Genomic DNA, 25,334 nt, shown 5'->3' with positions numbered 1-25,334 from the left:
AATCCATACATACAAAAAAAGTACATCAAATAAAATGAGAACCTAAGCAGTCTGTAATAAGAGAAAAGGATATAAGGAATATGTATTGAAGACATGAAGGGAGAGGCAACAAGCATGGAAAGCCAAATCTATGCCTTACATCTATCAATAAAAAAAAATCCAGCCCCATGCAATGGAAATGAATATGAGCTGGTTCGGTCCTAATTGATGGCGGACATATTGGTCTTACTTCCAGTGTGTGAGTGAAGATGGGTTGCATGATGGGTAAGCCCAAAGTGCTGTGCCAAGACCATCACAAAGTACTTGTTGCAAATCATAACGATGGTAACAGGCACATAGCTAAGCTTCTGCATGTTCCAGTGAACACATTTGGGGCCACAGTATCTCAGTGGAAAATAAATCATACCACCATAGGTTCACCTCGTTCAGATGCTCCTAACAGGAATCCTGGCAGAGGAGTGCAAAGAATAATCAGAGGAGTTGACCAAGAGTCAAAGATCACCCATGGAGTGCTTCAAATAGACCAAGAACTAGCAGGTACTGTTGTCACAGGTAAAACAGTGAGTAATGCACTCTGCCACCATAGCTTGTATGTACACTCATCACACAGGATCACATTGCTGAAAAACAAACCTTGTTTAAATGTTATCTGAGCAACATTGGGAGAAGCCAGTTAAATACTGGGAAAATATAGTTTTGTCTGATGTGAGAAAAATTGAACTATTTGAATGCCATAATTCACTCAATGTTTACAGGAGAAATGGCACTGCACATTACCATAAAAACACCATTCCAAAAGTGAAGTTTGGCGGTGGGAACATGATGTGGTGCTGCTTTTCAGGTGATGGTCCTGGTAAACTGGAAACTTAATGAGGGAAGAATGATTGGGGAAATCTACTGAGACATTCTTGACAAAAATCTGCTGCTATCTATGGGAATGTTGAAAATGAAACAAGGGTGGGCATTTCAACCCTCCAAAACATACTGCCAAACTCATACTTGGTTTCAAACAAAAAAAAAAATAATTGAGCCAGATGACGTAGCTGGGGCATCTGATTTAGATTCCTCCCGGATGCCTCCCTTGTGAGGTATTCTAGCAACAACCCACCAGGAGGAGACCCTCGGGATGACCCTGGATACGCTGGAGAATCAGAATCAACTTTATTGGTCAAGTGTGTAGCAACACACAAGGAATTTGTCTCCGGTAGTCGGTGCCGCCCTGGTATGACATTAAGAATATAGAACAAACAAATTAACAAGAAAATGAGACATTCAGTTACAGATGTGCAAGATGCAGTCTTCTTCACTTTAAACAGTTAAGAATGCGCCAACGCTTCACATTATGTTAAGCTTATTTAGAGTGCCCTTACCCGACCCGATAGTCTACAGCAGAGGTGCTCAATGCAATCGACTAGTCGGCAGTTTCGGTGGATTGCGATAGCGTGCCACGGAACAAAAAAAAACAAAAAACACATCAGCCGTATTTTTCTGAGCTTTTGCTCACTGCGCATGTGCAAACAACGACAGTACAGGAAAAAATGCTAGTCAGTGAGTTCCCCCCTATTTTAAGCTCTCGCTTAAGAAACCTTAACAAACATGAGTATGGATGCTGGAGTAAAGAAGACAAAAACGTACCACTTTCATAGGGAATGTGAGGCAGACTTTTTTTTTCACAATGTCATTTTCAAAGACCGTTTCCCTCATCTGCCAGTGTAGTGAAATCTGTCGTGGTATTTTTTGAACTGTTTATGGAAAGTATCACACCGATATTCCGCCGAAAAACAAGCTGAGAATGAGAAAAGTGAATGAATTAAAATCCCAATTGGCTGCACAGCAGTCACTTTTTCCACAATATGGGTTGTTTTCACGTGACGTCATCCGTTGTGCTGCCTCGAACAGTGGCCATTTTCGACCCCTGAGCTCCATTACTCATACATAGGCAACGTGGACGACATTATGTTTCTAACTGAATTTATTGAAGACGCGGCCGACAGCATATCATACCCAGACTGACTACTAGGCTACATGGCATACACACATCATGGGACTCAGGACTGTGTCAGAGGCGCAGTATTGTGCCCTTGATCTTTTACTGTATTTGACAGAAATCAGGAAGGATGAGCACTGACTTGTATGCTAACATGGAAAACGAAAGACGGTGGAATATGCTTTTCTATCAACGAGGAATGGTGCACGGACGTTACAGAGCTCAGCACACAAAGCAGCAATTTTCGTTAGCTCCAACAACCTAACTATAAAAAATACTGGGGCCTCCACTCCCTGAGAAGGGTTGCGTCAGGAAGGGCATCCGGCGTAAAAATTGTGCCAAACATATATATGCGTTCATCTGAGACCCCGAAAGGGACAAGCCGAAAGAAACACACACACTTGTATGCTAACACCAAAAACGAAAGGTGGTGGAATATAATTTTTTTTTTTAATATCGAGGCACATTCCATTTATTCCATTTTTTTTCATAAAGTAAAACCTGAATATTAGTTCACCACAAGCAAAGCAAAATGTTTATTATTTGTTTAAAATTCGATGACAATGGCAGAAAGACAAAAGAATAAACAAATCCAGTATTTCACAAAATTCTCGAATCTTTCAAGTGAAAAAAGGATCTTAACTGTAATGATCGCCTTCTGAAAACAGTATCAATTAAGCTTGTGAGCTTAGCTCGGCGACACGACGATTGAGGTTGAAGCCGGGCAGCATCACACAAACATACACATTTACACATAAAGAATCCTAAATATACTTTAAAATACGTTTTGCATTTTTGTAGTGGGTATCTTTGTGGTTTGGTCATTCTATTTCATCACTGGTCATTCAAAAATCAAAAAAGACGTCAGCCCCCTACCCCCCACCCCTGGTTGATTGCGAGAGGCTGGCTGCTTGAAAAGTAGACCATGTGGTAAAAAAAAAAAAAAAAAAAAAAAGTTTGGGCACCCCTGATCTACAGAATATATTACTAATACTGATATTGACCAGGAGGATATGACGGTGTGTCTGAACAACGGCACAAAGCAGAAATAGTAGTTCGCCGATCTATAATTTAATGACTTCAATGCCAGAGGGGAAAAGCCTTTAAATGATGGCTAGTTTTGACGTGCATTGATCGGTAGCGCCTACCCAAAGAAAGGAGCTGGAAGAGCAGGTGGCCAGGATGTGGAGGGTTCGAAAGAATCCTGCCTACTCTGGACCAAGTTTGCATGCAAGTCTTCTATAGTGTGTAGAGTGGTGCCGACAACCACTTCAGCGATTTTGATTGCCCGTTACAGTTTGAGTTTGTCCTTTTTTTGTGGCAGCCCCAAACCAGACTGTGATGGAGGTACACAGTACTGATTGGATGACCGCTGTGTAAAACTGTTCCATCAGCTCTTATGACAGGCCGTGCTACCTCAGAAGGTGCAAGAAGTACATCCTTTTCTAGGCTTTTTGTGGATAGAGTTGATGTTTGTCTCCAACTTCGCATCTAATTCCTAAGAACTTGAAGGTTTCAATGGTTGACACGAGACAGTTGGACAGCCACAGGGCAGATGTAGTGAAGGATGCCTCCTGAAGTCTACAATAATCCCTACAGTTTGTAGAGTGTGCAATGTCAGGTTGTGTTGGTTACACCAAAGCTCCAGTCTTACCACTTCCTGCCGATAGGCAGACTCGTTGCCCTCTTTGATGAGACCGATGACTGTGGTGTCAACTGTGAGCTTCAGGAGTTTGACAGTTGCGTGCTTCAAGGCGCAATCGTGAATGTAGAGTGAGAAGAGCAGAGGGGAGAGGACACAGCCTTGGGGTCCCCTGATGCTGATAGTGCACTTGGATGACATGGAGTCCCCCAGCCTCACGTGCCTGTCAGGAAGTTGTAGATCCACTGGTCGATTGCAGGCAAGACGCTGAGCTGGAGAAATTTGGAGGAGAGGAGTTCAGGGATGCTGGTGTTAAACACAAAGCTGAAGTCCACGTACAGGATCCTCACAAAGGTACCCTCACTGTCAACATGTTCAAGGATGAAGTGCAGACCCATGTTGACGGCATCATCCACAGATCTGTTAACTCGATAGGCAAACTGCAGTGGGCCCAGCAGGGGACTTGTGACGCTCTAGACTTGGTCCAGCACAAGGTGTTCAAAGGACTTCATGACCACAGATGTCAAGACAACAGGCCTGTAGTTACTAAGATCTGAGACTGCTGCTTTTTTGGGGATCGGTATGAGGGTGGAGCGTTTGAACCACGTTGGTACTTCGCACAGTTGTAGAGACGTGTTGAAGAGCTTTGTGAAGACAGTGGAGCAAGTTGGTTTGCGCAGACTTTGAGGCAGGATCGGGACACAAGGTCTGGGCCCATGGATATTAAACGGTGGAGTGAAAGAGTAGCTTTTGGTGCGGCTTGGTGGGCGCGTGGTGTGGAAGTGTCTATTTCGAATCTCCAATAATAGATATTTACGTCGTCAGCTAGCCCGCTCTTTCTTTTCTACTGGGTGCGGGACATCGCTTATAATTAGTGAGCGATTGTAATCCGTGCCAAACTGATTTGGAGTCATTAGCACTGAGATGTTTTTCCAGTTAGACAGCATAGTCCCTTTTTGCAAAGTTTTTTTCTTTATAGTCAGCTGATTTCTTGTGCAATTGTTGAGGGCCCTGTCCCCACTACAATATGCAATCTATTTAGCCTGGCGGAGTTGCCCAAGTGTGGCTGAAAACCACAACATATTGTTCTTGAATGTCTGGAAAGTTTGTGTTGTGTTGTGTTGGTACACACACCTCCTCACAGAGACCACCATATACGGTGCCAATATCCATGATTTGATCTAGGTTGCCCACTGAATTTTCAAAGACACTCCAGTCTGTGCAGTCAAATCAGCTTTAAAGTTCTAATTTTGTCTCTTTGGTCCACTTTTTAACTGATTTTACTCAAGGCGTCAGACACTTAAGTGCTTTCCTGCATCTAGGTATTAAGTACAGCAAGCAGCGGTCAGAGGAGCTAATGGGTGCGCAGGGGGTTGCACAATATGCATTTTTAATAGAAGTGTAATTGGTGGTCTAGAGTGTTACTTGCCCTCATCGGACATTTCACGTGTTGCTTATATTTAGGGAGTTTGTGGTGAAGTTTAGCTGTGTTAAAATCTCCTCAGATAATGAGCGGGGAATCAGGGTGTTTTTTCCCCAATCTCGTTTACCTGCTCGGTGAGCATCAGAAGTGCTTCATTCATGCTTGCTTTAGGCGGGATGTAAACACTGACGAGAATGAAAGATGCGAACTCACATGGTGAATAAAATGGCTTACAGTTAAAAAACGACTCTAAAATCGGGTTGTAGTGTGTGCTGAGCTGTGTAACATCCGTGCACCATTTCTCATTGATATAAAAGCATATTTCACCACCTTTTGATTTTCACGCTAGCGCCGCGACATGGTCCACACGATGAAGGTGAAAGCCAGTGAGTGTAAAGGCAGCAGCGGGGACGCGTCCACAAAGCAAAGTCTTTCCAAGTCTTGATCAGAAAGCTGCAAGCATCCATTTTCTTGGCAAGGGAGCCTAGGTTCGCGAGATTGATTGACGGAAGTCCTAATCGATGTTGCCTCTTTCGCAGGCGAACTTGTGTACCAGCTCGTGTCCCTCTCCATCGCCATCGATGCGAGGCTTTGAAGAGCTCGATGATGGGTAACTTGGGCAAAAAGATTCAGCGAATTGGTGAGAGTTGTTGAAAAGAAGTCTGGGGAAGACTCTCTGATGGTTATCAAGTCCTCTCTTGTATACTTGAGTCCCGAGAAGCCCGAAAAACACACAAACGTAAACAGTAACGGAGAGGATTCCACAGGCTACAACACTGGAACACGTTAGGCAGAGAGGTTAAATGGCGGCGCACAGTTGTGTATGGGTAATTCAGCAAAAAATGTGATGTCAGTGAAAACAACCCATAGTTCAACAGCAAAAGCCACCACCGAAGCATCATGCTGAAGGCTGCCACACTGGGAGTGGCCTGTTATTGTCCTGTTCTGTACTGTTTTACTCCTGTTTGCCCTATTTAAACCCCACCTCTTTTCCTGTTCTGAGAATGGGCGAGTAGACAATGACCAAATCTGAGGCTTGTGCTGTATGAATTCTGTACTGACTAACCAGGAAAAGATCTGAGGTTTCAGAAAAATAGTAGATTCTCTGATCAAGAATTTAACGACTTAATTGCCAGAAGGAAAAAACTTTGAATGCCTGCTACTTAAGACTTCCATTGATCTGGAGCGTTTTCCCGATGGAAGGAGCTGGAAGAGCTGGTTGCCAGGATGTGGAGGATCCAAAAGGATCCTCCTGCTCTGGATCTAGTTCGCGTTGCATGCAAGTCCTCAATAGTGGTTAGAGTGATGACGACAATCCGTTCAGGTGTGTGATATGAGCTGGGCGGTGGCCAAAGTGGGGACCTTGGCGATGTGATCCCCGACTACAGAAACTAGCTCTCGGGACATATATATATATATATATATATATATATATTGACTATATTTAGTCGGAACTTCTCAACCTCACACACCAACTCGGGCTCCTTCCCTGTCAAAGAGGTGACATTCCATGTCCCTAGAGCTACTTTCTATAACCGGGGATCAGATCGCCAAGGTCCCCGACTTTTGCCACCGCCTAGCTCACATTGCACCCGACCCCTACGGCCCCTCTCACAGGTGGTGAGCCAATAGGAAGGGGCACCCATGTTACCCTTTCGGGCTGTGCCCGGCCAATCCCCATGGGTGCAGGACCGGCCACCAGGTGCTCACCTTCAAGCCCCACCTCCAGGCCTGGCTCCAAAGAGTGGCCCCGGTGACCCGCATCCGGGCAAGGGAAACCAAGATCCAATTTTTGTAGTCATCATAGGGGTTTTGGAGTCGTACTTTGTCTGGTCCCTCACCTAGGACCTATTTGCCATGGGTGACCCTACCAGGGGCATGAAGCCCCAGACAATTTAGCTCCTTGGATTATCGAGACACACAAACCCCTCCACTACGATAAGGTGACGGCTCGAGGAGGGGTTCTTTTCATACTTTTGAGTTATTATGATGCAGGTATTTTGTGATGCGGGATTCTGGAATGTTCCAAAAGACAAACCCCGAGGCGGGATTCTTTCGGACCCTCCAAATCCTGGCGAAAAGCTCTTCCAGCTCCTTTTGTCGGGAAAGCGCTACAGATCAATGCAAGCCAAAACTAGCAGGCATTCAAACAGTTTTTTTCCCTCTGACAATTAAGTCATTACATTCTTAATCAGCCAATTTACTATTTTCTACCTTGTGCCATTGTTGGGACACTCTCATTTTGCTGGTCCAATCAATAACAGTGTTAGTAATTCATTTTGTAGACTATCTCACAATTCGTCACTTTAACCTGCTCCCTGTGCAGAACTGTCATTGCACTATCATTGCGCTGGTCTAATACAAGAACTACGAACAGGCAAAGGGACTCTGTACAAGTTTTACACAATGTGGGACGTTGACACACTTATCTCGTACCTATTCTAGACGAAGAAGATTTTACATCTTTCACGACTTTTACAAGGAATAGTTCCTATAAATAGAAATGTCTCTCGTTCTTTTTTCTTGGTGCTTTGTTCTTCTTTCTTCTGTATGTTGTACCAGGCCAGCACCGTCTATCAGAGAAAATTTCTTTGGGTGTTTTTTTTACACACTTGGCCAAATAATGATGATTCTGATTCTGTTTTACAGGTGTCCAGGTGAGTAATAGCTCAATGTTGACCTATAAAATGCAAGGGATTACTTTAATACATTACAATAATCAATTACTGAAAAACAATTATGTTGAAATGAAAGATGTGGAACGCAGAAGTGTGCAAGTTATGTCTTCCGGAAAGTCTGTCTGTCTGTCTCTTTTGCCTGGCAGCTCCATCCTCAGCACCCTTCTATCAATATATTCACTCTCTCACCTATGGACATGTCCAAATCATCAAAGTCTGTTCTCTCGAACCTTGTCTCCAAAACATCCAACTTTGGCTGTCCCTCTATGACCTAATTTATAATCCTATCCAACCTGCTCACTCCTCGTGAGAACCTCAACATCTTCATTTCTGGCATCTCCGCCTCTCCAGTGCCACCGTCTCTAGCCCATACATTGTGGCCTACCTCACCACTGTTTTATAAACTTTGCCCTTCATCCTAGCAGACACACTTCTGTCACATAACACACCAGAGCCTTTCCTCCACTTGTTCCAACCTGCTTGGACCCGTTTCTTCACTTCTTCACCACACTCACCATTGCTCTGGATTGTTGACCCCAAGTATTTGAAGTCGTCCACCCTCGCTATCTCTTCTCCCTGTGGCCTCACACTACACCGCTCTCAATCACGCACATATATTCTGTTTTAGTTTTGCTAATCTTAATTCCTCTCCTTTCCAGTGCATCCCTCGGTCTTTCTAATTGTTCCTACACCTACTACCTGCTTTCACTGCATATCACAATATCATCTGCAAACATCATGGTCCAAGGGAATTCCAGTCTACCCTCCTCTGTCAGCATATCCATTCCCACAGCAAACAGGAAGGGGCTCACAGCTGATCCCTGATGCAGTCCCACCTCCTCCTTAAATTCTTCTGTCACACCTACGGCACACCTCACCAGTTCTGCTGCCCCCATACACTTCTTGTACTATTCTAACATATTTCTCCGCCACACCAGACATACGCACGCACTCTTTCTCTAGATCCACAAAGTCACAATTTAGCTCCTTCTCACCATCTCTGTACTTTCTAATTAGCATCCTCAAGGCAAATGATGCATCTGCGGTACTCTTTCTAGGCATGAAACCATACTGTTGCTCGCAGACACTGACTTCTGACCTGAATCTAGCATCCACTACTCTTTCCCATAACTTAATCGTGTGGCTCATCGCCTTTATTCTTCTATAGTTCCCACAGCTCTGCAAGTCCTCTTTGTTCTTAAAAATGGGAACTAGCACACTTTCCTCCATTCTTGAGGCATTTTCTCGCCCGCAAGTATTCTGTTGAAAAAGTTGGTCAAAAACTACACAGTGACCTCTCCAAATTGCTTCCATACCTTCACCAGTATGTCATCAGGACCAACTGCCTTTCCATTTTTCATCCTTTGTAGGGCCTTTCTAATTCCCCCCTTGCTCATCATTGCCACTTCCTGGTCCTTCACACTTGCCTCTTCTACTCTTCCTTCTCTCTCATTTTCTTCATTCATCAACTTCTCAAAGTATTCATTGCATCTATTCAGCACACTACTGGCAAAAATAAACACAAATTCTCAACAAAACTGGTACTGTGAAATTCCACATGAATTTCAGGACAAAATAATAATTGGCTTCTTATGGTAGAATGAGCAGCAAAAGCTTCATCAAAAGATTGTATTGTTTGCATAGATTCCAGACCACTTTTACAGACTATACCAGCACTATTACCAGAAAATTAGACCTTGGAATTTATGAGAAAAACAGTACCTGATAACGAATGTAAAAAAAAATGGGATTCTGTGTATCCATTAATGGCTTTTGAAAAAGAAAACCATTGTTTTCTAATTATGTAGCAGAGTAATTTCACATGCAACAAATTGACAGGAACTGGAAGCTAATTTTGAAATCTATCAGCATTGATGTGTAAAAGCATTTTTGTGATTAATTTATTTAAGACATTGTCACGTTGTTGTTGCCAAGTACGACGGTCGTTATTCCGTATCAAGGTCCAGAAAGTGGGCCACATCAGCCGGGGCACTCCTCAGGTGTTGCAACGTCAGCATGGTCGGTTTTTTGAGCAAAATCTATTTGATGATGCGTATCGTGGGGGGCGACATCACACAATGGCCATTTATTGACGATGTTGTTGTCGAGTCGATGCTGATAGTTGTTGAGCTTATGACACCAGCTAAACAGTGTTGCGATAGCGACGATTTTACAGGCCGTGGGAGTTTTCTTTCGGATTCAGCTACTGGAGGTGGCTAACCACCGAACACGATGTTGGGTTTGTAGTCAGCGATCCCGTCGGCAATGGCGGTTCAATGGGTTTCCGACAGGGCGGGCCTGTAGTCTTCTGTATCGATGGACAGCCGATGAATGTACTGCTCGATCGACGGCTTGTTACTATTGCCATTGTCTATTCATCGTATGTCTGTTTATGAATTAACATCCACTGTACAAGCAGTTTTACCCAAACACTGGTAAATACGGAACAGGAGCTGAATGGAAAGGACAAAATGAGCCAACAAACATCGTTGGTGTTCCTTGTGGTGTTCCAAGTGAGTATAAATTGTTTAGTTAAATGGCAGCAGGATTTGAGTCCTTCGTCTGTTGGTGGTGTACAACCAACAAATACGTAAACAGAATCAACTACATTCCTTGCAATGTATAAAAATTGGGCAGTTGGATAGAGAGGGTTTGAAGCTGTGCATGAACAGTTATCTGCTACATCACTTATGGCATTCCAAGGTGGAGTCGCTATTGACATGTTGTTGGGTGACGGTGGAAGGGTCTGTGCTGTGTTCAGAGAACAGTGTTGCACATCCATCCCCAACAACACAACTGCGGATGGGGGTCTCACCGGGGTCATCGAGAAGCTACAACCCCTTAACGCAAAGATGAATGAGCATTCCGGTGTTGACACTTCTGTGTGGGATTCTTGGATGAATACCTTTGGAAAGTACAAAGCCTTAATGTTTTCAATTTTTGTATAGTCACTGTTATCGCAGCAATGTTGACCTTGTGTGGATGTTGTTGTATTCTGTATTCTGCGCACTCTCATTTTGAAACTTATTAATACTGCTATCTGTCTCACGAAAGAACAGATGATGGGATGTATCCTTTCAGGATGGGTAATGTCAATGACAGTGACGGTGATGATGATTTTCCGTTAAACTTGTCTCACTTGTTTCGAGAGTCAGATTATGAGTAAAAACATTTTTCAATGAGTGCACATGTATTTCTTTTCATAAAAATTATTCTGTCATTGAAAATCGTTAGATGAAGTTACTAGGTGATATGATAATTTGTGTAAATACATAATAAACAGGAGGGAAATGTTAGAATTATTGTAAATACATTTATCATGGATTTCCTACAAAGCCAGACAAAGTATTATCGTTGCTTTGGACAATTCTCTTCGTGAACAGGATGAGTTGACCACACACGCCTGGAAGGAGATGCATTCTGCTCACTGGAGCAGAGGACCAGGACGCAAACGTGTTCGCAACCAAAGGAATGTTATTTTTGTAAGAATGTGTTTGCGTTGCACTAATACAGCCCTATGAGGGCAGAAGCCAGTGCAATCTGTAGGCCGGTCCCAACCCCGGATAACTGCAGAAAATTGTGTCAGGAAGGGCATCTGTGACAAACAAATATAAGCGTTCATCTAAAGAATCCAATACCGAATCGGTCATGGCCTGGGTAAACAAGCCCCGCCCCAAGCACCGCTAACCTGCAGGGCGTCGGTGGAAATTCAGCTACTGTGGGTCGAAGATAAAAAAGAGGAGGAAACTGGATTCGTTGGCAGAAGAAGAGGAATGCACAGAGCCTACAACTGAGTGTAGGGACTTTGACTGTAGGGACTATGACAGGAAAAGCTCTGGAGTTGGTTGACATGATGATTAGGAGAAAGGTTGATATATTGTGCATCCAAGAGAGTAGCTGGAAAAGTAGTCAGGCTCGAAATTTAGGAGCAGGGTTTATTTTGTTTTCCATGGAGTTCATGGGAAGAGAAATGGAGTAGGGATCATTTTAAAGGAAGAGCTGCCCAAGAATGTCTTGGAGGTGAAAAGAATATCAGATTGAGTGATGAGGCTGAAATTTGAAATTGAGGGTGTTATGTATTATGTGCTTGGCAGATTTGTGCCACAGGTAGGATGTGACTTAGACTTGAAAGAGAAATTCTGGAAGGAACTAGATGAAGTAGTTCTGAGCATCCCAGACAGAGTAAGCGTTGTGATTGGTGCAGATTGTAATGGACATGCTAGTGATGAAAACAGGGGCGATGAAGAAGTGCTGGGTACGGCATTCAGGAAAGGAACTTTGAGGTACAGATGGTGGTGGACTTTACAAAAAGGATGGAAATAGCTGGAAGAGAAGAGAAGAGGCCGGGACATAGAGTGACCTACAAGAGCGGAGGTCAAAGCACACAGGTGGATTATATTTTGTGCAGACGATGTAATCTGAAGGAGATACTGACTGTCAGGTAGTGGTAGGGGATAGTGTAGCTCGACAGCATAGGAATGGTAGTGTATAGGATGACTTTGGTGGTGTGTAGAAGATTAAGAAGACAAAGGGAGAGGTTGGTAGGTAACCATGTGGTGGAAGCTGAGAAAGGAGGAATGTTGTGCAGCCTTTCGGAGTTCAGACAGGCTCTCGATGGACAGGAGGACCTCCTGGAAGACTGGACTATTGCAGCCAAGGTGATTAGAGAGACAGGCAGGAGAGTATTTGGTGTGTCTTCTGGTTGGAAAGGGGAGAAGGAAACCTGGTGGTGGCACCCCAAAATACAGGAAGTCATACAAGGAAAGAGGTTAGCATGAAAGAATTGAGACACTGAGAGGACTGGGAAGAGGTGAAAGGAATACAGTGACAGAGTGAAGAAAATAAGTATTTAAACACCCTGCTATATTGCAAGTTCTCACACTTAGAAATCATGGAGGGTTCTGAAATTTTCATCGTAGGTACATGTCCAATGTGAGAGAGATAATCTAAAAAGAAAAATCCAGAAATCATAATGTATGATTTTTTAATTATTTGTTTGGCTCTGTTGAAGCTGCTGCTGTGTGACGTTACGCTATGACAACCCCACTAAACACAGTGGTGAGTGGGATCTGGAGGAGATAGGCAGCAGTGATGGAATGTGGAAGAGATAGGAACTGAAGAGGAGGAATTTTCTTATCCTTCCCACGTTTGAAAATCATCCCATGCAGGTGTAATTCTACCATATATGTTCGAACTGCAGGTGACGAATTCAACACAACGACAGGATTCGGCGAAATCTGACGAAGTTGACGAGGAACTTCGCACCCAAAACACAGACTGGTAGTTGCCTCAAGAAATCTACATACACCTTGTTGATGAAATAATCCAATTCAAACATTAAATGTCTGATGCTGCTTGCACACAACAGTGAGTCGTTTGTTGCTGTTGCATTAGAGACTGTGTAGGCGAGGCGTAAAACAAAAATCGAAACCTTCGGTGTCTTTCTGCATTTAAATAACCATTGTTTGTAGCCCATTCTTCGAATTATTTACATGCATTTAGCCACTATTTTCAATAATGCACCTCACACTTGAGAGCACACACTAGCGTAGTTGAATTTCAGGAAGACCTCAGCATCAACAGTACTAACTTTATACAGTGTCCAAATTCCGTCACCTCCTAAACATCACATGGATACAGATATTAGCTGACATATATATCTGTATCGGTATTGTACTTACATTTAAACCGGGTAGATACTTGTCAAGACTAAACAATTGAACACATACATATCTATTTGTTACTGAAGCCAAGTGAATGCTGTACCGGGTTTCCAAAGCAGTCCGCTGTGAAAAGCTTGGAACATATTACTGTCAACTTTGATTTGTAAGTCCAATGTGCCCGCTTTGTCTTCACAAACCTGGTCCATAACCTGCCCATCTGTTCATCTTTTGGCCAGTCATGTAAACTGACTCCATCAGCGTTTGACGCAGAACACCCGTATACAACACACTTCGTCACCATCTTTGCTAGCTTTTGCACTCTCTGGCGAAATGTTGTCTTAACATGACGTGACATTCCAAGGAGTTACGGAACTTGCCGAATCTAAGGGACAATTCAAACAACATCTTGAGAAATCATGGAGGGGACAGATATTTTCATCATAGGTCCATGTCTACTGTGAGAGAGAGATAATCTAAAAAGAAAAATCCATGAATCACAATGTATGATTTTTTTTAACGATTTATTTGTGTGATACAGCTGCAATTAAGTATTTGAACACCTGAGAAAACCAATGTTAATATTTGGTACAGTAGCCTTTGTTTGCAATTACAGAAGTCAAACATTTCCTATAGATGTACACCGGTTTGCACACCCTGCACTAGGGATTTTGGCCCACTCACAGATCTTCTCTAGATCAGACAGGTTCCTGGGCTGTCGCTGAGAAACACGGAGTTTCAGCTCCCTCCAAAGATTTTCTATTGGGTTTAGGTCTGGAGACTGGCTAGGCCACGCCAGAACCTTTATATGCTTCTTATGGAGCCACTCCTTGGTTTTCCTGACTGTGTGCTTCGGGTCATTGCCATGTTGAAAGACCCAGCCACGACCCATCTTCAATGCTCTGACTGAGGGAAAGAGGTTGTCCCCCAAAATCTGACAAGACATGGCCGCGGTCATCCTCTCCTTAATACAGCGCAGTCGTCCTGTCCCATGTGCAGAAAAACACCCCCAAAGCATGATGCTACCACCCCAATGCTTCACAGGAGGGATGGTGTTCTTGGCATGGAACTAATTCGTCTTCCTCCAAACACGGTTATTGGAATTATGACCAAAAAGGGACATTTTGGTCTCATCTGACCACAAAACTTTCTTCAGTGACTCCTCTGTATCATCCAAATGGTCATTGGCAAATTTAAGACAGGCCTTCACGTGTGCTGGTTTAAGCAGGGGAACCTTCCGTCCGATGAATGATTTCAAACTATGACGTCACAAATAAATCTTTGAAAAGCTATACATTGTGATTTCTGGATTTTTCCTTATAGACTATCTCTCTCACAGTGAACATGCACCTACGATGAAAATTTCAGAACACTCCATTATTCACTAAGTAGGAGAACTTTTAATATAGCAGGGTGTTCAAATACTTATTTTCTTCACTGTGCTTTGCCATTAAATCTGATTCTGATAACTCACGTAAGAGTTTATGTATTAACTCACTCATTCTATAGACCTCTATATTTCACTTCATCGGTCCCACCACATTTCAGTTGTTGTCCTTCCCACACAGCGCCACTATCTCATGCAACATCCATATTTAATATTTCTTTGTTGTCGATACGGAATGATTTACCTCTCTCATCCTGTTTGGAGTTAGCGATTTGTCTGTCATTTTTTCTCTCACTTCTCTGGAAATTCTGTTCTGTTCAACAGATTGACTCTGATCCTGAATAAAACCCATTAAAATATGAAGAAAACACAGAGGAAGACAAGACAGGATGGCCGCGCGCACGGTTGCAGAGGCTCTTAAGTCTCCTGCTTGGTGCTTTTTCTTTCTTGTTATTTTGGCGCAACCTGTGGATTACTGTCAAGCCACAGTCACATATAGCTTCCAGGACCCAATCGATCTAGGAATGAAGTAAACAATATGCTGGAGGACATCACAAGACCACCGGAATCTCCGAGGATAGCCGCTCACAGCGAGTGACGAAGAAGGCGGAAGAAGTGTGAAAAAAACAAAAACAAAAAAAAAAAAGAGGATGTCGGCCGGGCCTGGCTGCTAAACTAAGAAAGCAACCTCCCAGACCTGTGCCTCCAAGCATCTTTTTGACCAACACAAGATCCATCACCCACAAAATGGATGAATTGGAATTACAACTAGCCACGAGCAGTTTTTGTCCGGAATTGCAGTATTATTTTCATTACGGAGACGTGGCTACACCCGCGAATCCCCGATGCTGGAGTTTTGCTAGCAGGCCACACGCTACATTGACAAGATAGAACCAAAGACTCCGGTCAATCCAGAGGGGGAGGGTATTGTGTATGTGTGCACAACGAATGCTGTTCTAATTCTAATGGTGTTCAGGATCATCGATACCCACTGTTCTCCCGATTTAGAGGTCCTTGCAGTCTCGTATAGACCCTTTTATCTACCGAGGGCGCTAACAGTGGTCATTGTGGTAGCTGTTTATATCCCGCCAGACGCCAATGTTAGCGCAGCACTTAGCCGTCTGCTCATGACTGAAAACAAACAGCATCTCGCACACCCCGACGGAGTATTAATGGTTGCTGGTGACTTCAATCAAGCGTGTTTAAAGACTGTCTTACCCCAATTCGTCCAGTATGTGACGTTTCCCACTAGAGGAGATAAAACCCTGGACCATGTTTACTCCTACATTAAATCTCCATACAGTGCTTCACCCCCTCCCCCATCTTGATCCGATCATGTCTGCATCACTCTTATGCCCAAATTCCTCCCCCTACGCAATCAAACATTGAAGTATGACTTTCATGCTAATTTATTTCATTTCTGTTGTAAGAAATTTTTTAATATTTTTAAATGAAATTTTAGCAAAATTTGTATGATATACAAATAAAATACATTCCTCTGGATTAGACTTTTAAATGGAAAAAGATTACACGCTGTGGCGATCCCTAGCGGGACAAGCCAAAAGGAAAAGAAGAAGTGTTCGGATTGCAATCTGCTCCCCATCCCCCTAGCGACTTTGTCAGTCGGGTCCTGAGAGAATCAATAAAAAGAGTCAGAAGAGAGAGGATGATTTAGAACGGGGTTGGAGGTTTTAAGTCGTCAGTTTATCCCATTCTCTTCATGAGTCTTCTTCTTCTTTTCCTTTCGGCTTGTCCCATTAGGGGTCGCCAAAGCGTGTCATGTTTTTCCATCTTAGCCTATCTCCTGCATCTTCCTCTCTCACCTCAACTGCACTCATGTGTTCCCTCACCACATCCATAAACATTCTCTTTGGTCTTCCTCTCGCTCTTTTGCCTGGCAGCTCCATCCTCAGCACCCTTCCACCAATATACTCATTCTCTCACCTTTGAACATGTCCAAACCATCGAAGTCTGCTCTCTCGAATCTTGTCTCCAAAACATCTAACTTTGGCTGTCCCTCTAATAAGCTCATTTCTAATCTTATCCAACCTGCTCACTCAGAGCGAGAACCTCAACATCTTCATTTCTGCTACCTCCAGTTCTGCTTCCTGTTGTTTCTTCAGTGCCACCGTCTCTAATCTGTACATCATGGCCGGCCTCACCACTGTTTTGTAAACTTTGCCCTTCATCCTAGCATAGACTCTTCTGTCACATAACACACCAAACACCTTCCGCCAGCTGTTCCAACCCGCTTGGACCCGTTTCTTCACTTCCTTACCACACTCACCATTGCTCTGGATTGTTGACCCTAAATATTTGAAATCCTCCACCCTCGCTATCTCTTCTCCCTGTAGCCTCACTCTTCCCCCTCAACCTTTCTCATTCACACACATTTATTCTGTTTTACTTCGGCTAATTTTCATTCCTCTCCTTTCCAGTGCATGTCTCCATCTTTCTAATTGTTCCTCTCCATGCTCCCTGCTTTCACTGCATATCACAATATCATCTGCGAACATCATGGTCCAAGGGGATTGGCCTCCCTACCTGTCCCCTGGTCAATTTAGATGAGCAATGTTCTTTTGGACGTTGGGTTTATCGCCAACGTTATCCAACAAGAGGTTGTGTCAAAGTTGAGTTTAAATAAATGACATACCGTAGCCAGTGAGTACAGGTTGGGGAAGGTTTTGGTAGGGTACATAGGTCGCATAAATGGTGCATGGGTTCCACATGATCCTGGGAAAGGAAGAGCAATAATAATAATAATAATAATAATAATAATAATAATAATAATAATAATGATAATGATAATAATAATAAATAGGATATCAATTGTAATTGACAGAAAAATAAGATTTTTTTTTGGTCCTGGACCAAAGTGATCCCAAAAGTGCACCCCACCCAATGACTTACTCAGCTTTTCAATGTTAGGTATGACAGTATTCCCCCTCTTCATGTAAGAAGCTCGGAAACCATCCAATGAAAGAATTATGAGTGGTGAGCGCACAAATCTACAAGCACAATTAAAATGTTTATTAGATATGCACATTTACCATGAGTACTATCGTATACAGTGAAGAAAATAAGGATTTGATCACCCTGCTATATTGCAAGTTCTCCTACTTGGAAATCATGGAGGGGTCTGAAATTTTCATCGTAGGTGCATGTCCACTGTGAGAGAGATAATCTAAAAAGAAAAATCCAGAAATCACAATGTATGAGTTTTTAATGATTTATATGTGTGATAAGGCTGCAAATAAGTATTTGAATACCTGAGAAAACCAATGTTTATATTTCGTACAGTAGCCTTTGATTGCAATTACAGAGGTCAAACATTTCCTATAGTTGTTCACCAGGTTTGCACACACTGCATGAGGGAGTTTGGCCCATTCCTCCACACAGATCTTCTCTAGATCAGACAGGTTGCTGGGCTGTCTCTCAGAAACACGGGATTTCAGCTCCCTCCAAAGCTTTTCTATTGGGTTTAGGTCTGGAGACTGCCAATGCCACGCCAGAACCTTGATATGTTTACGGAGCCACTCCTTGGTTTTCCTGGCTGTGGCTTCAGGTCATTGTCATGTTGAAAGACCCAGCCACGACCCATCTTTTATGCTCTGACTGAGGGAAAGAGGTTATTCCCCAAAATGTCCCAATACATGGCCGTGGTCATTTTCTACTTAATACAGTGCAGTCGTTCTGTCCCATGTGCAGAAAACCACACCCAAAGCATGATGCTACCACTCCCATGCTTCACAGTAGGGTGTTCTTGGGGTGGAACTCATCATTCGTCTTACTCCAAACACGGATAGTGGAATTATGACCAAAAAGTTCCATTTTGGTCTCACCTGACCACAAAACCTTTTCCCATGACTCTTCTGTATAATCCAAATGGTCATTGGCAAATTTAGGATGGGCTTTGACATGTGCTGGTTTAAGCAGGGCAACTTTCCATGCCATGCATGATTTCAAACCATGACGTCTTAGTGTATTACTAACAGTCAACTTGGAAACGGTGGTCCCAGCTCTTTTTAGGTCATTGATCACGTTTTGTCGTGTAGTCCTAGGTTGATTCCTCACCTTTCTAAGGATCATTGAAACCTTTTTTCACCAAGCTACTTGGCAATATCTCCATAGACCTTTCCGGCTGTGTGTAGTAGTACAATTTTGTCTCTGGTGTCTTTGGACAGCTCTTTGGTCTTGGCCATGTTACAAGTTTGAGTCTTACTGATTGTATGGGGTGGACATTTGTCTTTATGCAGCTAATGACCTCACACAGGTGCATCTGATTCAGGATAATACATGGAGTGGAGGTGGACTTTTAAAGCCAAACTTACAGGTCTTTGAGGGTCAGAATTCTAGCTGATTGGTGTGTTTGCAGCTGTATCACACAAATAAATCGTTAAAAAAATCATACATTGCTATTTCTTGATTTTTCTTTCTAGATTATCTCTCTCACAGTGGACATGCACCTACGATGAAAATTTCAGACATGTATGTACAGTGGGTGTGGAAAATATTCAGATCCCTTTAAAGTTTTCACTCTTTCTTTTATTGAAGCCATTAGCTAAAATCATTTAAGTTCATTTTTTTATTTTTGGTAATGATGCTATAAGATTTTCATACCTAGATTTGGAGATCCTCTGCCATTTCTCCTTGCAAATGCATTCCAATTCTGCCAGTTTGATTGGTGAATGTTGGAAAACATCAATTTCCAGGTCAGCAGAGATGCTCGATTGGGTTTAAGTCAAGCTTCTGGCTGGGCCATTCAAGAACAGTCCCAGAGCTGTTCTGAGGGCACTCCTTTGTTATTCTAGCTGTGTGCTTCGGGTCATTGTCTTGTTGGGAGGACCTTTGGTTCATTCTGAGGTCCTGAGCACTCTAGGATAATCCCTGTACTTGCCCGCATTCATCTTTGCTTTGATTGCAGGCAGTCGTCCTTTCCCTGCTGCTGAAAAACACCCCCACAGCATGATGCTGCCACCACCATCCTTCTCTGTTGGGATTGTAATGGTCAGGTGATGAGCAGTGCCTGACTTTCTCCACACATACCGCTCAGAATTAAGGCCAAAAAATTTATATCATGGTCTCGTCAGACCAGAGAATCTCCATCCATCCATCCATCCATCCATCCATCCATCCATTTTCTCCCACAGAACTGGGTCACGGGGGAGGTAGCTTCAGCGGGGATAGCCAGACTTCCCTTTCCTCAGCCACTTCTTCCAGCTCTTCTGGAGATATGTCGAAGCGTTCCCAGATCAGCCGAGAGATATAGTCTCTCGAGCATGTCCTGGGTTGTCCCCAGGGTCTTTTTCTGGTGGGACATGTACGGAACACCTCACCAGGGAGCCCCCCAGGAGACATCCGGATCAGAAGCCTCAGCCACCTCATCTGGCTCCTCTCAATGCGGAGGAGCAGCGGATCTCACAGGATTTTTCCCCGATCCGGAGAAGGCATGGCACCTTTTTCCGACTGAGGACCATGGTCTCAGATTTGGAGGTGCTGATTTTCATCTCAGCCGCTCAACGCGTCGTTGCAAATCACTCCAGTGAGAAATGCAGATCACGGTTTGATTAAGGGTTGATGAAACGAGTCTTATTTATTGCCGGCAATGCCGACCAAATTCCGACACCGGTTGTACAGGGACCACACAGCCCATATCAGGGGGTTCGGTAACCCATATTCCCGAAGAACCCCCCACAGGACTCCCCAAGGGACACCTTCTCCAAGTTCATAAAACACATGTAGACTGGTTGGGCAACTCCCATGGACCCTCGAGAATCCTGCCGAGCATGTAGAGCTGGTCCGCTGTTCCATGGCCCGGACAAAAACCACATTGCTCCTCCTGAGTCTGAGATTCAACTTCCCGATGGATCCTCCTCTCCAGCATTCCTGAATAGACCTTACCAGGAAGGCTGAGGAGTGTGACCCCTCTATAGTTGGAACACACCCTCCGGTCCCCCTTCCTAATAAGGGTGACCACCACCCAGTCTGCCAATCCAGGACCACTGTCCCCATGCAATGTTGCAGAGGCATGTCAACCAGGACAGCCCCAAAATCCACAGCCTTTAGGAACTCTGGACGACACCCTTATGTCTGAACATGGTGTTCGTTATGGACAATCCATGATGAGCACAGAAGTCCAATAACAGCACACCACTCAGGTTCAAATCTGGGAGCTGTTCTTCCCAATCACGCCCTTCCAGGTCTCACTGTCATTGCCCACGTGGCCATTGAAGTCCTCCAGCAGAATAATGGAGTCCTGGAGGGGGCACTCTCCAGCACTCCCTTCGTCTTCAGGCAATTATCTACAGCTCATGATTCTCCTTTGCTCTGACATGCACTGTAAGCTGTACGGTCTTATATAGACAGGTGTGTGGCTTTCCTATTTAACTCCAATTAGTATACTGGATATGTATGGATATCCACATGTGTATGTATAATTGAACATAGGAGGCCTCCAATGAAGGTATAGAACGATATTTTAGAATGATCAGAAGAAATGCACAGCACCTGAGTTAAGTGTTGTTGCTGAGCAGCACACATCACAGCAAAGGTTCTGAATACTATTGGGTGTGTGATATTTTAGTTTTTCTTTTGTTGAAAGTCTACAAAAATTCCAGTAGTTCAATATTTTTCTGTCAATATGGGCTGCTGTGTATGTATTAATGAGGGAAAAGGGAATTTAAATGATTTAAGCTAATGGCTGCAATTTAACAAAGAGCGAACGTTTTAAGGGTGTCTTAATACTTTCCGTACCCACTGTAGTTGATATACTGTAACTAAATGATCTTTTTTTTTTTGTTTGTTTTTTCCATCAGTTGCTGAAAGGACATACCCTGCAGGGCATTCAGCGGCCTTCATATCGTCACATTCATCCTGGAGCCATGGACTATCTCCTGAAGAAGAAAAAAAAATCAAGAGACGGATAGAAAGGATATTTTCTAAGATTGAGGACCACTCTCCAATTGAGTAATATGTGGAAAGGAGTACAATTTTACTACATTTTGTGAATTGTTAAATGTAAATTCTAAGCAGCAAAAGTAATGTATGAATCCAACTATAATCGTAAAGCAAATCAAAGCAAAGGAAATGTATTTGCATAGCAGATTTCAAACACAAGGTAACATCAATGTGCTTGACATGATCAAAAGAATTTTAATACAAAGAGATAAAACATTTAAAATGAGGAAAAAAACTAAAAATGACAACAAAATATATACATATTAGGGTGGAACAGTGGCGCAGCTGGAAAGCATTGGCCTCACAGTTCTGAGGTCCTGAGTTCAATCCCGAAACCAACTGTGTAAAGTTTGCATGTTCACCCTTGCCTGCGTGGGTTTTCTCTGCACATTCCGGTTTGCTCCCACATTGGACACTCTAAATTGCCCCTACGTGTGATTGTGAGTGTGGCTGTTTGTCTCCATGTGACTGGCCATCAGTTCAGGATGTACCCCACCTCCTGCCCGTTGACAGTTTGGATAGGCTCCAGCACTGCCCATGACCCTTGTGAAGATAAGCGGCTAAGAAAATGGATGGATGGAATGACATATATATAAAATAAAAGAAAAATAAAAAACAGCATACAGTACAAGAAATATTAAATACTCAAACGCATGATAAAAAAGAAAAGTTTAAAAACATTCACAGTTGGGGCTGACGTCACCTCTGTTGGCAACTTATTCCATTTGTGTCCTGCACAATAGCTAAATGCTGCTTCACCATGTTTGAAGAAGAATTATCATTAGGGCCTGAGCAGCAACTGCTACAAAAGTCCTATTGTACGCATCAGAATTATTGTTTAGGCCCCGAGCAGTGACCGCTGCAATAAAATTTTGGACAGTGTCCACACTAGGCTCATTCAAGACTGGACAGATTGGTGTGCTCCTATTGCTTTGACAGACCACTCATACATTATTTCTGCCACGTCTTGATCCCGTCGTCATAGATAAACCGAGTTTTAGGAACAAGATCCGGTACGGGGCACAGATATCCGCACGAATCATCGTTTGGAGTACAGGTACTAAGTTATTATACTCACTTTTTCCTCAAATTGTGGTGGGCAAACTGATATTACAGTGTGAAATTCTGAACCGTTTTTCCTAGTTTTGTTGACACAACCCTGTCCATTCTTAAAGCTTCGCATGTGGAAGTTGTTGCTATTAGTGAAATGGTTTTCCAAAATCGCATTACGCTTGATCTGTTATTGGCTCTTCCGGAAGGATCCCCAGGTTTTCCCAGACCAACCAAGACACATTGTCTCTCAAGTGTGTCCTGGGTCATCACCGGGGTCTCTTTCCAGTGAGACGTACCCGGAACACCGCACCAGGGAGGCGGTCGTGAGGCATCTGGATCAGATGCCCCAACCACCTCATCTGACTCCTCTCAATGCGGAGGAACAGTGGCTCGACACTGAGCCCCTCCCGGATGAACAAGCTTCTCCCCCCATCTCAAAGGGAGAGCCCGGACATGCTGCAGAGGGAACTAATTTCGGTGGCTTGTAACCGGGATCTTGTTCTTTCAGTCACGACTCACAGTTCGTAATAACAAGTGAGGGTAGGAACGTAGATCATCTGATAAATTGAGAGCTTCGCCTTTTGACTTAGATCCCTCTTCACCACAACGGACCGATGCAAAGTCTGTATCAATGCAGATGATGCAGCGATCCACCTGTCGATCTCCCGCTCGATTCTTCCCTCACTTGTGAACAAGGCCCTGAGATCCCATTCACACTCAGCTTCTTGGATTGCAAAACATTTATTCAGCAGTATAAACTTTTTTGCGTCATTTGGATTTAGGCTGTCTGAAGGGGGAGCGGAACGCAAGACCCGTGCTGATGAAAGCTGATGAAATCGGAAACTTTGCCCCTATCTTGTAACAATGGAGTGGCTGGAACTGTTTCCATTGACTGTTGTTGTGCTGGTTATCTTGTTGCTGTGTGATTCCCCAACCTTTGGCGCGAGCCAATGACTGTTTAACAGCTGATGAAATAAAAAGAGTCACGTGAGACTCCTGGGACCTTTGTGAGGATAAGCGGTTGAGGAAATGATTGGATGGATGGATTTCTTTGTTTTTAAATAGTTTTAGTCACCATGCACAAAACAAAGCTTGGTTGACAGAGTGAAACCGGACATGTCAAGCAGGTCCAACCTCTGTGATACCATCCTTGCCATGCCCGCCAAGTCCGATACCATCCTTGCCTGCCCGAGACGAAACCGAACGCGCTGATCCACTGCAAACCAAAAACCCAACAACCGAAATAACAGGTATCCACATCACACCCAACGGTGCTGCTGGTAGCTTTAATACCATTGAGTCTGAAATCCTCAACACACCATAAAGCATGCCAAGCAAAGTTCTGGTTGCTCAGCAACAAGCTAAGAGCCATCCTAGTTCTCAATGTTTGCAGTGCAACCCTTAACCTAAATAGGCAGATCATAACCTCTCTATTGTTGCTGTTCCTAATGGATTATGCTCACACACAGATTGTTACCACACTGATGAATGACGTGCTACAGGAAAATGTCTTTATCCATAGCCAGTGTAGCAATGGGTATAATTCCTCCATCCTTACAACCCCTGAGGTTAGTATCCTTTCTAAAGCTCTAGTAATCCCCATTAGCCCTGTCCAAGCAAACCTACTTGAGTGTACCCATCCGTGCCCCCTTTTTTTTTTCTCTTTCTCGCTCGTAGTTCACCCATGGTTTCTCTCCTGGAGGCCCGTCTGTGATCTCCCGTCCCATGGTCCCTCGTCATGTCCAACCAACCTGTCCAGCCAAAGGGTCCCACCCCACCACAAGGTGGTGCAGTCACATTGGAGCATCCCTGACTGCAGCGTATCGTAAACACGCTGCAAGCTATCCTTCACGGGGTTTCGAGCACTCAGGGGAAGGACGGAAGTGGAGACCACGCCGTCACTCCTAACTGCTCATGAGCAGGAACACCTGGGGTCTGGTGACCTTCCTGGAAATGTTTTTTTCATTTTTCTTTTCCTTTCTTCATGCCAAAGCCACCTGTTCTCCAGCTAAAACCCGAAAGCGCGATCCTCCTTGCCTCAATTGTCATTGCAACCTGCTAAGTGTACAGTTGAGTGCATATTTGGGTTTCAAATTAAAGACAAGAGGAACCCCAGCTACATGCATTGTCATTCCATGCTCACTACCACCCTCAGATCACAACTCCGTTTCCTATGCCAATGTTCGTCCATTCTTTGTTTTGTTCGTTGTCCTGCATTGCTCCCTTTTTTAGATCCTTCATCTTAGCTGCTATTAAACACCTCACAAATCCACTATGTGCGTTGCTGTTTATGTTTTGGGTTTGAGAAACGAAAGCCTCTGGTAGTCGACAAATCTTATTTAATTCATAAAGTGTAGCAACCTTCAGATTACGAGATTTTAATAAATATAAAAAGGTTTCTTGTCACTTTCTAACCATTTTATACATATAAAAAGTGACATGGTGCCCTGTCGAGATAAAGCTATATTTATAACAATGTAATTTAAAATTATGCTGAAGTGGAAGTTCACACAGGCCTTTGTCTGATCTTCTCCTGTTCTCCTAAAT

General features: G+C 43.6%; 1 protein-coding gene across 9 annotated transcripts in view; it reads right to left on the bottom strand.

Moving 5' to 3' along the window:
- enpp2 (ectonucleotide pyrophosphatase/phosphodiesterase 2) overlaps positions 1-25,334 on the bottom strand; it is a 221,093-nt gene that overhangs the window by 172,497 nt on the left and 23,262 nt on the right. For all 9 annotated transcript variants that reach the window (XM_061820089.1, XM_061820090.1, XM_061820092.1 and 6 more), the window contains 3 exons: positions 21,610-21,670; positions 17,688-17,785; positions 17,431-17,510 (listed from right to left, as the gene is read on the bottom strand). In XM_061820089.1, the coding sequence (XP_061676073.1) occupies positions 17,431-17,510; positions 17,688-17,785; positions 21,610-21,670 (239 nt within the window). The remainder of the gene's footprint in view (positions 1-17,430; positions 17,511-17,687; positions 17,786-21,609; positions 21,671-25,334) is intronic.

This window comes from Syngnathoides biaculeatus, chromosome 5 (genome assembly GCF_019802595.1).
Source record: "Syngnathoides biaculeatus isolate LvHL_M chromosome 5, ASM1980259v1, whole genome shotgun sequence".
Classification (NCBI taxonomy): domain Eukaryota; kingdom Metazoa; phylum Chordata; class Actinopteri; order Syngnathiformes; family Syngnathidae; genus Syngnathoides; species Syngnathoides biaculeatus.
The sequence above is the reverse complement of the archived record's forward strand: the minus strand, read 5'-3'. Positions and strand labels throughout refer to the sequence as shown.